General features: G+C 38.9%; 2 protein-coding genes across 2 annotated transcripts; both read left to right on the top strand.

Annotated features, from left to right (window-relative positions):
* The first annotated feature begins 9187 nt into the window (after positions 1–9187).
* LOC124214350 (uncharacterized) lies at positions 9188–13660 on the top strand. Its single transcript, XM_069134355.1, has 2 exons — positions 9188–9218; positions 11553–13660. The coding sequence occupies exons 1-2, from the start codon at positions 9188–9190 to the stop codon at positions 13658–13660; spliced, it is 2139 nt and encodes a 712-aa protein (XP_068990456.1).
* A 331-nt stretch (positions 13661–13991) lies between these two features.
* On the top strand, positions 13992–14327 carry LOC138190605 (uncharacterized). The gene has a single exon (XM_069134354.1). It carries the CDS (start codon positions 13992–13994, stop codon positions 14325–14327), a length of 336 nt encoding a protein of 111 aa, XP_068990455.1.
* Positions 14328–15776: the final 1449 nt, after the last annotated feature.

Raw genomic sequence — 15776 nt, 5'->3', positions numbered from 1 at the left:
TGCATAAAGTATTATTGTTGGGCTTTATGCTGATTTCAATGTCTGGATTTTTTAGCGCGTTTTGATACTTTATACTTTTCAATATCCTCAATTTGGTAGCTGCTAGTAGATATAGTGACTACTTTATCGGCTATGTATATTTTATTGTGACTGCCGTCAACATTGGGAATGGAATAGGTTAACAGCTCAACGAGGCCGAGAGCATAATTTTTGTTCAGAGCAAGTTCGATTGGAGGAAAATATTGCGTTTCCGATATCGTTAACATAAGCGAATCATGTTTATGCAGCTCACCGCTTATAAATTTCAGACGTAAGTGCCCGCAGTCGAATGTATCGTAATCCTGAAATGTTTCATCGTTATACGTAACGCTACCAACACCGAGATATCTTACGAGGTCTAACGGAGGTTGAAGATGACCGAAACTGTCGAAATATACGATATCGTTGCCGCGTTTCTTATATGCAACCCAGTGTGTCCCAGGGCTATCCTTATCGTCAAAATTGACGACAGCTGCCTCGTTTCTACGCAGTTCGTTTTTCGGCATTTCGTTGCGCATAAAAACACCTCAAAAGTAGGGAATTTTCATTATTTTTGCATACTTTAGCAAATCCCAGTTGGTCAAAGCTCGGCGTGGCTGCTTCACACTTAGTTTTTTGAAAGATGAAGACCGAAACCCTTTTTCACGGTTTGAGATGGAGACCTTTACCTAAGGTGATCGCTTCCATGGTTTTGTGATGCCGTTTGCTCTCCTCCAATTCTCGTTCAGCTACGCTCGCATTGTTTACAGCCTTCGCTACACCCACAGCACCCCCAGCTAACGCACCCGTAGCGCTGAGACCGGAAAAATAGGTAGGTAAAGACGTAAAAATCCGCCAACTTTTCAGAGCACCGGTAGGACGCGTGATGATCGGACGTTATGTTTTCCACCTTCTTTTTTCACAGCTTCTCGAGCACCTTTGAGTGCAGACTTAATGCTTGTTTTCGCGCGGTGGCTCGGAATCATAGACTGTTTTGCCGCGCGTATGATTTTGTTCAAGGAAACGTTTTTTTGGTTTTCGACACCCGATACCCAACTTTGTTTTCAACTTCACCGTGTTAGCTACAGCCCCAGCGGTTGCTTTTTTATTCAAATTTGCGTCCTCTGCGAAAACCCGTTTCCAGGCTTTTTCGGCTAATATTTTATTCGCGGTGCTTCTAGATTCAAGATTCTGGTGATTTTTCGAATACGCTATATCGTGTCAGTTGCACGCTGCGTCGAGAGGACTGATACCGGAATCGCCACTTGCGAGTCTTTTCATCAACTTCGTATCAGGACCGCAGTATTGGTAACCGGGAACATGCAACTCGACAGGGAGTTTATTGATAATGCTGTTCACCAAACCTTTTCCACTTGATCACTTTTTCGAGGATCGCTTACGATCGCGTGTGTGCACAATCACGTCCGCTCTACGACTGAGGGAAAGTTTTTATAAACGATGCATTTATAGGAAATACAAACGGTCAAGTCCAAGATGAGTTTCGAGACACAATCGACCAAGCTGCCCCGGTGAATTGTGACAAATTTACGGAGCAGAGTGCGAAACGAAAAAAACGCCATGGTGAACTTTTACCGAGGAGTGTACGTGTGGTATTCTGCGGACCATCCAACTATGGTAAAATCAACACATTATTTGCACTTATAACGCATCCAAACGGTTTGAGGTTCTAAAACCTGTACGTTTACTCAAAATCTCTCAATCAACCGAAATACAAATTTCTGAGTCAAGTGCTCGAAAGTGTCGACGGTGTTGAGTACTTCTTCTTTCACGAGCATGAGCATGTCATTGCACCGAACGAGCCGCAACCTTACTCTATCATGATATTAGATGACGTAGCGTGTGAGAAGCAGGATAACATACGCGCTTACTTCTGTATGGGTAGACATCATGATGTAGACTGTTCCTATCTTTGTCAGACCTATGCTCAAATCCTAAAGCATCTCCTGGGCGACAACACCAACTTGCTGGTCTTATTCAAACAGGACGAGATGAACCTGAGATATGTTTACAATGATCATGTAAACACCAATATGTCGTACACGCAGTTTGAAAACTTGTGTATGACGTGACAAATATGGGTTCTTGGTGATTGACAAGGATAGAGAGCTCGATAATGGTCGGTAGGGATTTGACAATTTCATAAATATGACAAAAGAATAAAATACACAATTATCAATGGAAACGAAACAGTAGCTTTCCAGAGCTAGTTGTATGAACATGCAGGCAATTTGTGAGGAAAAAGAAGTCTTGCGTCATGTCGCTCAAGCGAGTAACGCAATTCGTCGTAAGCATAGAATCCTCAAGACGGGAGAAGAGTCGCTGCAGGAAACAATGAAGGATGTCTTTAAACCTGTGCTAACCCCGCTGCAGGAAGTAATCGATGTTTCTCGAGGCATGAAAACTATTCAAGGAAGAGGCGAAGGAAGAGATCAAAACTGAACCGAACGATGAGCCGAAGAACGAAATGGAATCTGAAGCAGATTCTATTGCAACTGCAGAGGAAGAGGATCAAACTATTACAGAGTCGTCATTGAGATCAGAAAATGAATATCTTGAGATGCTCAACGATAAACAAAGACAGTATGAGTTGGATACCGTGTACGGGTACGGAGCCTTTCTACTGCCGGGCTGATGGTTGGTGACTCACCGATCAGCTTCGAGCGCGACATAGGCGCACAGTTGGCTGAATCGTCGAAAAAGTCGGCAAAAGTCGAAATTTCAAAGTTGCCGGTCAGAGTTGGTTTTGAAATATATTCAAGGGGAGGGGGTCCTAAGCTAGTTTTCGGAAGGGCAGAGTGCTGACTTAGGTATTTGGATTACAACAGTTGTTGAAAGTGTACCGTTGCGACAGTAACCATTGCGACCTGACGGTGCTCAAAAGAAACGCTGTATTGAAAGTGCCGGTAAATTTTTATTAAAGTGTTGTTTGTTATGTACGACATGGAGGGTGTTCCTGGAGGTATGTAGAATATATTTATGCATTAACTACCTATTTGTTCGATAATTGCATGTCCGAAACGTAGCGACGAAAAATCCCCTGCAACTTGCATCGACGTTTGAACATCTTGATCGAAAATTAGCAAAAAAGTTGTGATCCCAAGAGATCCTGCGATGTATGTGAACCTAGCATCTCAAATGTTAGCGTCTCATATATTAGCTTCATATTTACTTGCATCCACTATAGTTCTACAGTTCCTGATCGGTTTTAACAATAGTTCCGTCGATTTAGCGATTTAAATCGTGTTTAAAGAAATGAGATGCCAACTTAGCAAAACACATGTCAGGATCTCATGTACAGACACGTTTTAGGAATAGTTCTGTAGCCTAAATTCCGCAGAAAATGAATTATAAGCACAAAACCCATGTAATACGATTTTAAATTTCATTTTGGAGTGTCTAAGGGATCGATCGACATAATAGGTTTAATTCTGTATGAGTGTTGAAAGTGAAGACAAGGATGAAGAGTTGCGGTCTCAAGCCCTCCCACAATCGTTATAAACAATTAGTGTAAATATGACATCGACGCAACCGTGAGATGCTGAAGCAAAAGTAGGAGTTTAAGGCTTTAGCGAGGTTCTGAATATTGGTAGTAGTTACCATCCACAATCTCGAGAAGAGTTACGGTTTTCAGCTCTCTCTCTCAATAATTATGAACAATTATTGAAAACGCAAAATTAACAAAACTGTGAGATGCTGATGAAAAAATCGGAGTTCTGGGCTTCACCGAGGTCCTACATACTGGTAGGAGTAACCATAAACAATTTCGAATAGAGTTCCGGTCTTTAGCCTTATCTCAATAATTATAAAAAATTACTAAAAACGTAAAATTAACAAAACTGTGAGATGCTGATACAAATATCCGAGTTTTGAGCGTCAGCGAGGTGTTAAATATCATTAACACGTTAAATATGCAGAAGTTAGGCTCTACGCCGATTTTGGCGACAAATTTTTTTTTCCGTATAAACGCCTTCATATTATTACCATGAGTGATATTCAGTCGGCGGAGGCTGATATTTTTAATTATTTCTACAAATTATGGGGTCTTGAAATTTGACGAAACACGCGATAAAATAGGATATGTTGAGTCCACTTTTGTTAATTTTAAGTTTTCAATAATCGTTTATAATTATTGGGAAAAAGCTACAAACGGGAACTCTTCTCGAGGTTGTGTATGGTCACTACTACGAATATTTAGGACTTCGTTAAAACCCAGAACTCGGGTTACTGCATCAGCATTTTACAGTTTTGTTAATTTCACGTTTTTAGTGATTTTTTATAATTATTGAGATAAGGCTAAAGACCGGAACTCTATTCGAAATTGTTTGTGGTCACTCCTACCAGTGTGTAGGACCTCGGTGAAGCCCAGAACTCCGATTTTTTCATCAGCATCTCACAGTTTTGTTAATTTTACGTATTCAATAATTATTTATAATTATTGAGAGAAAGCTAAAGACCAGAACTCTTCTCGAGGATGTGTATGGTCACTACTACTAATATTTCGGACGTCATTGAAACCCAGAACTCGGGTTCTTGCGTCAGCATCTCACAGTTTTGTTAATTTTAAGTTTTCAATAATCGTTTGTAATTATTGAGAAAAAGCTACAAACCGGAACTCTTCTCGAGGTTGTGTATGGTCATTACTACTAATATTTGGAACCTCGGTGAAGCCCAGAACTCCGATTTTTGCATTGGCATCTCACAGTTTTGTTTATTTCACGTTTTCAATAATTGTTCATAACTATTCAGAGAAAGCTAAAAACCGCAACTCTTCTCAAGATTGTGTATGGTCACTACTAGCAATATTCAGAACCTCGCTAAAGCCTTAAACTCCTACTTTTGCTTCAGCATCTCACGGTTGCGTCGATATCACATTTACACTAATTGTTTATAACGATTGTGGGAGGGCTTGAGACCGCAACTCTTCATCCTTGTCTTCACTTTCAACACTCATACAGAATTAAACCTATTATGTCGATCGATCCCTTAGACACTCCAAAATGATATTTAAAATCGTATTACATGAGTTTTGTGCTTATAATTCATTTTCTGCGGAATTTAAGCTACAGAACCATTCTTAAAACGTGTCTATACAGTAGAACTCTTCAGATTCTTACTTCTCTATACTCAAATATTCGAAATACGATGAGATGCTGACATGTGTTTTGCGAAGTTGGCATCTCATTTCTTTAAACACGGTTTAAATCGCTGAATCGACGGAACTATTGTTAAAACCGATCAAGAGCTATAGAACTATAGTGGATGCAAGTAAGTATGAAGCTAATATGAAGGATTCTCCGTCAACTCGGCCACTTTTTTTTCGACCATCTCAGATCTGCCCCATAATTAGTTATATCAAAGTACTACTAAAAGGTACTCAATGTGAATTTTTTCAGATTTTTTAACTCAGTACTTGAGAAATTGCCGTTTTTTTCAAATGAATGTATCTGAGAAACTTGAAGTAACTGAAAAAAATTGACTCCACATAAAAATTGTAGTTTTTGTTAGCATTCGAGAGGAATTTTTGAAAAAACGGTAACGCTGATTTTTTACCAAAAAGGGAAGAAATTTTTTTTCTTTATTCAAAAAGGACCCCTTTTTTCGCTGATAAAATTACAGAGTCTTTTGATATGTGTGACAATATCGCCAAAAAATCGCCAGAGTGGCACGGATCAAGGTTCTAGGGTAAAAAAAATTAGGTCACACAAATTCGGTCGAGGTTCTGGTATAAAAAAATTAAGGTCACAACTCAAAAACACTTTTTATCGTGTTAACGTTTCGGCCCTGGTGGGGGCCCTCCTCAGAACAATTTTATTTAAATATCTGTCACGAACAAAATAAAAAATGATATACAAATAGGTTTCACAAAGTAAGACATATTGATGTAAATAATATGCAAGGTGTTGAAGCAAATATAAAAGAGAGATTACCTCAAATGCGATAACACTTCCAATTACATAAAAGCGTGTTGAAAATTGAAGAATAAATAGAACAAAAAGGCAAAAACGACAAAAAACGAAACACACTGCATTAGCGACACGTAACTCCCACGAATTCATAATTATAGTTGGTTTGTTAAAAGAAATAAAATACACAGCCGTTATGGTTGAGTCAGAGCACATAAGCACAGTGGAACGTCTAGTGTGTAGTGGGAAGAGGTCGATCTCAATAGTTATCAGAGCAACGCAGAGTCAACGGGTTAAACGGAAAACAAAATTTTTTTGTGTTAAGAAGGTAAAATCGAGAGCAAGCTCAGTCGGTAATGGACAAATTACGATGGTCGTATCACAGAGGTGTAAATATTGCTTAGGTGTTCTATGTCTTGTTTACGGTTGACAGAATTAGGATGTGCTACAATATTGCACATTTCCAACAGAAGCCTATTATAATACAGAGGTTCAACATCAATAATACTAGCTTGAGAATAGTTAAAAGAGTGGTCGAAATCGATGGCATGTCTCGTCAATGCGGTATAATTATCCTCGTGTTCGTGGATATTGCGTCTATGTTCGGTTATCCTGGTGTGTAGTTGTCTACTAGTTTGGCCTATGTAAGCCTTGTTGCAATGATTGCAAGGTATTTTGTAAACTACACCCGAGCGATTGCCCAGGGGTAAGGGGTCTTTACCCGAATCAAACATCGAGGATATATCATGTGCACATTTGCCCACAAATTGAATTTTGTATTTGGAGAATGTTCTGTTAAGTGACTCAAACAAACCCGCAACATATGGGATGGAAATATAGCTTTTTTGAATGGTCTGTGTAGTAGTTGTATCGAGATTGTTGTTAGGGCTGGTAGATGCCAAGATGGAATCATATTTGAACTTTATATGTTTGTTAAGCAGGCGAGATGGATAGTCATTCTCAAATAGTACCTGCTGAATCAAGGACAAATTTTTATTGTGAAATTCCATGCTTGAGAGTCGAATCGCTCTGTCAACTAAGCAATTGATCGTTCCAATTTTGTATGATTTGGGATGGTGAGAATGGTAATTTAAATACCTTTGTGACCAAGTAGCCTTGTGGAACCAATCAGTTTTAATGAGCTGATTGTCATTGATAATCAGAACATCTAAAAAGCTGATTTGGTGATTAGACTCTACTTCGGATGTAAATTGTAGTCTCGGATGGAAACTATTGAAAACTGAAAGCATTTCTGCGACTTTATGCGAAGGGACAGCTGTAATTATGTCGTCTACGTATCTGAAAAAGAATGAAGGCTTGAAGTCTAGTTTATTAAGACAGTGTTGTTCAAGGTCATCCAGAACCAAATCAGACAAAATTGGAGAGAGCGGTGAGCCCATAGGTAAGCCAAACGTTTGGGCATATATGTTGTGGTTAAATTTAAATATGGCATATTCCGGTCCCACGTAATGAACTCTTAAAAGCATTACAAATATGTTTTAAGGCTGCCATATTTAAATTTGCCTTTTTGTTCTATTTATTCTTCAATTTTCAACACGCTTTTATGTAATTGGAAGTGTTATCGCATGTGAGGTAATCTCTCTTTTATATTTGCTTCAACACCTTGCATATTATTTACATCAATATGTCTTACTTTGTGAAACCTATTTGTATATCATTTTTTATTTTGTTCGTGACAGATATTTAAATAAAATTGTTCTGAGGAGGGCCCCCACCAGGGCCGAAACGTTGCCACGATAAAAAGTGTTTTTGAGTTGTGACCTTCATATCCAAGAATAACTTTAATCAACAAATCTCCAAGGTCAAGATAAATCTTCTTCATAAAAAAATTAATTTGTGTGGCTTCATTTTTTTTACCCTAGAATCTCGATCCGTGCCACTCTGGCGATTTTTTGACGATATTGTCACACGTATTGGAAGACCGTAATTTTTTCAGCGAGAAAAAGGGTCCTTTTTGAATAAAAAAAATAATTTCTTCCTTTTTTGGTAAAAAATTAGCGTTACCGGAACGTAAAAATTTTTTCAAAAATTCCTCTCGAAAGCTAACAAGAAACTACAATTTTTATGTAGAGTCATTTTTTTTAGTTATTTCAATTTTTCGAGATATATTCATTTGAAAAAAAAGGCAATTCCTCAAATACTGAATTAAAAATCTGAAAAAATTCACATAGAGTACCTTTTAGTAGTACTTTGATATAACCAATTATGGGGCAGATCTGAGATGGTCGAAAAAAAAGTGGCCGAGTTGACAGAGAATCCCTTATATATAAGATGCTAACGAGTAAGAATTTCTTCTCTGCATGCACGATGTAAGGAGACTGTAGTGTGTAGATGTTTATGTTTACCCTTTTCAATCCTTTGCTTCCGATGAGAAGCCCGTAAGACGGCAATGCCGTCTAATAAATGAGATGCGGGTGTGCAAATCATTAATCTACGAGAGAATTTTGTTGAGAATATGTAAATTTGAACAACTGGTGAATTTGAAAAATTAACGACGGAGCCAGGAATCGAACCTGGAATCTAGCGATGCTTTACCGGAGACTTACTCCACTAGACCACCTAGCCGCCCTGACTCTGTTGTCATTAATTTCTCTCATAACCAGTAAGTTCAAATTTGTTTTCATGTGCCCGATTTGTATGAGTAAGAATTTCTTCTCTGCATGCACGATGTAAGGAGACTGTAGTGTGTAGATGTTTATGTTTACCCTTTTCAATCCTTTGCTTCCGATGAGAAGCCCGTAAGACGGCAATGCCGTCTAATAAATGAGATGCGGGTGTGCAAATCATTAATCTACGAGAGAATTTTGTTGAGAATATGTAAATTTGAAGATAAGATGCTAACATTTGAGACACTAGGTTCACATACACGATCCTGCGTAGTTTGAAGTTTGAGTATATGCAGAATAGTGTTTAGTTTCGTAATTTTTAAACAAATGTTTCATATTTGAGATCACGGCCAATTTTCTCGTTACCGTGCATCGTCCGCACGGCCCGGCACGGTCAAGTTCCCACAGTAGTACAGTGGATTGAATCGCCGAAAAAATCGGCAAAAGTACAACAATGTTGTGATTGTGACGAAATTTTGCGTCCATACGTTTTCGAGGTCGCTGATCACGAATCCGAAGTCGAATTTGCAAAATTCAAAATGGCGGATCCAATATGGCCGACCGATATCACAAAATTTCATTGGATTTGTTCTGATGGTTCGGTGGACGTGGTAGAGGATGACGATGAATGCGAATAGTTTAGATGTAGGTATTTTAGTATATATTGACGATGACTTGTACCGTTTGAAATTAATAAAAACGTTTAAAATGCATGTCTCATATTTCATCAAGCCACGCTTTGAATTTTTTTTTTTTGTAATTATTCATGACAAACCAACAAGTAAAACCTGGACATACTAAGTGTAACTTTGAGAAACCATTTTAACTTAAGAATTTAAAATGTTGACATGAAATTCGTTTTCAAAAATCTGGAAAACATAAGTACAAGACGTTTTACTCAAATCCAATGAAATTTTGTGATATCGATCGGCCATATTGGATCCGCCATTTCGAATTTTGCCAATTTGACTTTAAATTCGTGATCAGCGATCTCGAAAACGTATGAAAACAAAATTTCGTCACAATCACAACCTTGGTGTACTTTTGCTGACTTTTTCGGCGATTCAGCCCACTGTGAGGCGGTACGATCTATCCGAAGACTCAGGGACTGCTGGAGCTGCTGTTTAAAAAGATGCCCAACAACGCTCACGTTACCCGCAACGACAAAGAGAATTACATAAATATCCTTCTCGCAACAAATGCTCACAGAAAATACTATACATATTTGAAACTCGTTGCGAGAGGCTACATTTCAGACTTGTGTGTGTGACTTGTTGACATGTGCACATTAAACATCTGTATGTAGCTATTAATGTGTGTATATCATCGTACATTACATTATTTTAGTCAATTTGAACGGCCCAGCCGTTCATTTTAAATGATATGAAAGAATCATATCAATATTTAAGCGAGAAAAAAAAGCCTCTCGCGACGAATTTCAAATATGTATATATTCAAGGCACACGAAAACAAAACAATTTCGAATACAGGTGATGAGAGGAATTAATGACACTGTAGTTAGGGCGGCTAGGCCGGCTAGTGGAGTGAGTCTCCGGTAAAGCATCTCTAGATACAAGGTTCGATTCCTGGCTCCGTCGATAATTTTTCAACTTACCTGAAAATTTTCGAAATTGTACTCTTTCTAGCAAATTTTTCTTTTATGAAAGTATGAATCAAAATTTTGAAAAATCGATACATTCACATTTGTCTACATCTGGATTAGGTTGAGCGCTATCGGGTTGGAACGCTTTCCAACTTTCCAAAACCTACGAGGTATTCCATGATATCACGATAAACCGATAGCAAGTCGTGGTCTCAGATCGATTTCATAATTTTTTGTATACAAGTACATGACGGAAAAACACAACCGCCATTTTTTCCAGAATTTTTCGACCCACTGAATCTGACGTACATGTTCAAAACTGAAAAAAAACCTAATTTATAAAATCTAAAAAAATTCAGAAATATTTTATATCACGATACACAGGACTTTGAGCATCATGCGGAATCTCGTGAGAGCAATTTACAAGTTTCAATTTGCAGCTTTTTTTTTCTAAAATTTTGACTCGAAAGACATGTGATTAAAATATAAAAATTGGTGTAATCATTGCTTTCATCGGATATTATTTTATAAAAAATGTTTAGAAAAATTGCAAATGGCCAGGGTCATGGTCGCGTGATATGACTTTATATATTTCGATAAAAAATCAAAATATTATTGTGGAGACTGTATACTAAGTAAATCATATTTTTTGTTTGTTTCAGGTCACCGAAAATTCAAGATTTGTAGAAATGATAATCATGAAGATGATGATGAATAGAATTTTATTTATACAGAAATTAAGCTGAATTATATTGAATTGTATTTTTTAAACTGAATAGAACTGAATTGAATTGTATTTAACTAAATAAACTGAATTATATTAAATTGAATCGATTGAACTGAACAGTACTGAATTGAATTGAATTAAACTGAACTAAATTGAATTGAACTGAACTGAATTGAACTGAATTGAATTGTACTGAATTGAACTGAATCGAATTCAACTAAATTGAATTGAATTAAACTGAACTAAATTGAATTGAACTGAACTGAATTGAACTGAATTGAATTGTACTGAATTGAACTGAATCGAATTCAACTGAATTGAATTGAATCAAATTGAACTGAATTGAACTGATTCGATTGAATTAAACTAAAAGTTCACTGTTAATATCCGATATTACTCATATAATATTTGATTCTTTGTTTTGGGTAAGTTTATTAATTCTCGCTAAAGACTGATTTAACTGTTACACGTTTAGAACAATTTCGTGGAGAATTTAATTCATTTCTTCAGGCGCACTGCTATGGGACGGAAGAGAGTTGTTTGAACACCCGAAGAGGAAGCAAAGTTTCAGCACGTCTGTCGAGAACGGAATGCTGAAAATCAGCGCAACCGTACTGGAGTAACTCATACCACTGGAAATATACGATCCATAGAGGTTTCAGAACAGCAGCAGTCAATAGTAGTACCTTTAGGTTACTGTGTAGAAATTGAAAGTGAAGTTATTGCGCAATATGATTCCGTCAATAGAAGAACAAATCAAGTAGAAGAAATTCAACGCACCAGGCGTGAAACAAATGCAGAAAACCAGCGTCACCGTCGCAACAATAATCAAAATTTCGCTGCTGAGAACGAACCCTTGATAGTAATTCTAGAATTACAGGACCCAGCTATTGTGTCAGTACCACGGGAATGCGTTACAGAATTAGCAGCTGAAATTATTGTAACACAAAATTATCGCGACCAAGAAGCTAATAATAGATTAGCCGATGCACAACGTCACAATGTGTACCGTGCACGTAGAAGAGAGGAAAGAAACAGTTTTCTTGCAGGACAGATTGCTGGTGTTCAAGAGCACTATGAAGGGAGCATGACTGAGCTCTGCACGCACTGCAGTGCTGCACATTTTATTTCCGAAAAAGTGTCCAATACGCGGAATTCATTTCACGATTGCTGTAGCCATGGGAAAGTTCACCTTGAACCATTACCAGAAATGCCACCGGAATTGCATTCTTTATTCGACGGGACTCACGAGAAATCAAATTCACTTTTCGAACGAATTCGAAATTACAACGCATCCTTTTCGTTTGCTTCGTTCAACGCCAATTTAATAAACTTTGAAGGAAGACGTCCTGGGCCATACTGTTTTAAAATACAGTGCCAAATTTACTATCAAGTAAATACAGCACTCTGCCCAGCGCCTGACGAACTGCCAACCTATGGCCAGCTATTTATCGTCGTTTCGAATGCAGCAACCGATTCTCTGCAACGATGTAATACTGTCCTCGATCGAGGTATACTGGGAGCCCTTGATCGCATTATGAGTGAGAATAACGTTTTCGCTCAATTGTATCAAATGATGGGTGAAGAGTTACGAGCTCATCAAGACAATCAATTTGATAGCGCACAACCACCGAGTGAGTTACAGGTGCTTTTTACGTTAAAACCAGGAATGGATCGTCGCAGATTCAATTTTCAACGAAGCAACGAGGTCGCTGCCGTATTTTCAATGACTGCCGATGGAGAAATTCCAGAATCTTATGTTACTATTCGCAACAAAAACACAAGAAGACTGCAATCGGTAAGTACTATAGATCCCAATCTTGAGCCTTGGGTATATCCACTATTTTATCCTTTTGGTACTCGAGGCTGGCATCGGGATCTACGACAAACAGGCAATAATCAAAAACGAGTATCTAGAGAGGCTTATATCCGATATCGAATGGCTATTCGCGAAAACGGCCACGGAAATGCCATTCTTTTAGGACGGCGTCTCTTCCAACAATGGGTAGTGGATAACTATGTGAAAATCGAGAAAGATCGCATAGAGTTCATAAAAGAAAATCAAAGGAAGATTCGTGCTGAAACCTACTGCGGATTAGTAAACTATATGAATACTGCAGCACAGAACGCGAATGCCCGTTTTGGACGAATCATCATCTTGCCTTCGAGTTTTAGTGGCTCACCGCGAAATATGATGCAGCACTACCAGGATGCCATGGGAATCGTACGAAAATTCGGGAAACCAGATCTTTTCATTACGATGACTTGCAATCCAAACTGGCGAGAGATAAGGGAAAATCTTCTTCCTGGTCAGCAACCTTCAGACAGACCAGATCTTACTGCGCGTGTCTTTGACATGAAAAAGAAGCATTTACTTGATTTAATCGTTCGTGAAAATTTCTTTGGTGAAACACGAGCATTCGTGTCCACGATTGAGTCGCAGAAACCTGGTTTGATACACATTCACCTGTTGGTGGCATTGAAACACAAATTGTCTACGCCGGAAATGGTTGACAAGTGCATTTCTGCTGAAATTCCTGATCCGGAATTCAATCCTGATTTACATCGAATTGTTATGGGTAATATGATCCACGGACCTTGTGGAGCATGGTGCGAACTGAACGGAAAATACTCCAAGCATTTTCCAAAACCATTCCGAGATGAAACTACGATGGATGCAGACGCATATCCGCACTATCGTAGAAGAGACTATGGAGCTTTGTACGAACGCCGTGGCGGACACGTCGTAGACAATCGATAGGTCGTACCGTATTGCCCAACGTTGTCGCTTATTTTCAATTGCTACATTAACGTGGAAATTGTAACGAGCGTTACGGCTCCAAAGTACCTATATAAGTACATTTTCAAAGGACGCGACGTGGCAGCGATTCAGGTGACAAGTAAGGAAAATGGTGAAGACAAAGAACGCGTTATCAATCACGACGAAGTTACCGATCACGTAGAAGCCCGCTACGTTGGACCGAATGAGGCAGTTTGGCGTATCTGCGACAAAAAGATGCAGGAGAAAAGCCACCCTGTGATACGACTCCGTGAACGACGACGGCATAAGGAATGCCATGAGTCGAGTAAGTATGCTAAATGATTACTTCGCATTGAACGTTCGCGATGAATCTGCAAGATGGTTCGTGTACCCGGATATCCCGTCCCATTACGTATTTAAAAAATCTAACGTTGACGGAGCAATCGTCTCGAGATGGGAAAAACGACAACGTAGACATGATGCGTTTGGACAAATGTACTCGTTAAGTCCTGCTCAAATCGAATTGTTTCATCTTCGATTGCTTTTGTTGAAGGTAAAAGGAGCCAAAAGCTTCAAAGATTTGAGGACCGTGGATGGACAAGTCTGCGAGACGTTTACAGCAACATGCCTGGCACTGGGGTTTATTGAAGATGACGATGAGTGGTGAAAAGCGATTGAAGAAGCGGCCGTTTGGATGATGCCTGGTCTTCTTCGCAGACTGTTTGTCAGAATTCTGATCCATTGCCAACCAATTCATCCAGAAGAACTTTGGGATCAATTCAAAATGAAGTTTTCGGAGGATTACGCAAGACGCCTGAGCATGCAGCAAGCTCAAAGAAAATCCTATTTTAAAATCGCTCGTACGCTCATCAACAAAGGTTCGAATCTCTCTCAATTCCCGGGGATGGAACAGATAGAAATCTTAAACGAAGACGACGAGTTGGATACGTTACCAACTCAGTTTACCAAAATTGGTATGCAACAGTATGGACAGCTAAATGATACCCAAAAGATGTTTGTTGATGCTGTCCTATGTGCGATCGATAACGATGATGTCGAGATAACTTGCTTTTACATCGATGGTCCTGGAGGATCTGGTAAGACTTTCATTTACACTACGTTCTCAAATCTCGTCAGAGGTAGAGGAAAGTGTGTCAGTGCTATGGCCTTCACCGGAATCGCAGCGATATTACTTCCTGAGGGTAAAACAGTGCACAACACCTTCGGGCTCCCAGTAACGCTGTATGAAGATTTCACATCGAGCATCAAGGCGCAATCTCAACAGGGTAACTATTTGAAAAACGTTGATTTTTTTATGTGGGACGAAGCACCTATGGCACCACGCTATGCTCTAGAAGTCGCGGATCGAACATTACAAGATATTATGAATAATAACCTACCTTTTGGCGGGAAAATTATTGTTCTTGGAGGAGACTTTAGTCAACTTCTTCCGGTGGAAATAGGAGGCACTATGGCCACACTTTTCCAAATACGCATGAACGGAAAACATGAGAATTTTTCCCAGCAAAGTGGAGTTTGCTAAATTTCCACTTGACATTGGAGATGGACTTCTCAACGATCCAGATGATAATCTTGAAGTGCCAGACCGTTGTGTGGCAGCTGCAAACCGGGATATAGTAGAAGATACCTACGGACAATTGGTAAGAGCGAGACGATTCAAAGATGTGGCAAAATGTGCCATTCTGTCTGCTCGAAATGTTGATGTTGAACAAATCAATTCGAGGGTCATGAACTTATTTGTTGAAACTACCGAACGACTCTACACGAGTGTTGACAGTACCGATAATTGTGGTGATAATGACCAGGTCAACGAGACAATCTTGCCAAAATATTTGAATACGTTATCACCACTGAGTTTGCCACCTCACGAGCTTCGTCTCAGAAAGTATGGTATTATAATGCTCATTAGAAACTTAAGCATCAACAAAGATTTGTGCAACGGCACGAGATTATTGATTTTAGAATTGGGTAACACAGTGTTGCGTTGCGAGATTCTGTCGGGTGATAAAAGTGGAGATATCGTTTTCTTACATCGCATTACTCTTTATTGTGAAAATGATTATCCATTTACTTTCGAACATCGTCAATTCCCTGC

Source organism: Neodiprion pinetum, chromosome 3, assembly GCF_021155775.2.
Source record: "Neodiprion pinetum isolate iyNeoPine1 chromosome 3, iyNeoPine1.2, whole genome shotgun sequence".
Classification (NCBI taxonomy): domain Eukaryota; kingdom Metazoa; phylum Arthropoda; class Insecta; order Hymenoptera; family Diprionidae; genus Neodiprion; species Neodiprion pinetum.
Note: the sequence above shows the minus strand (reverse complement) of the source record. Positions and strands in the feature narration are given on the sequence as shown.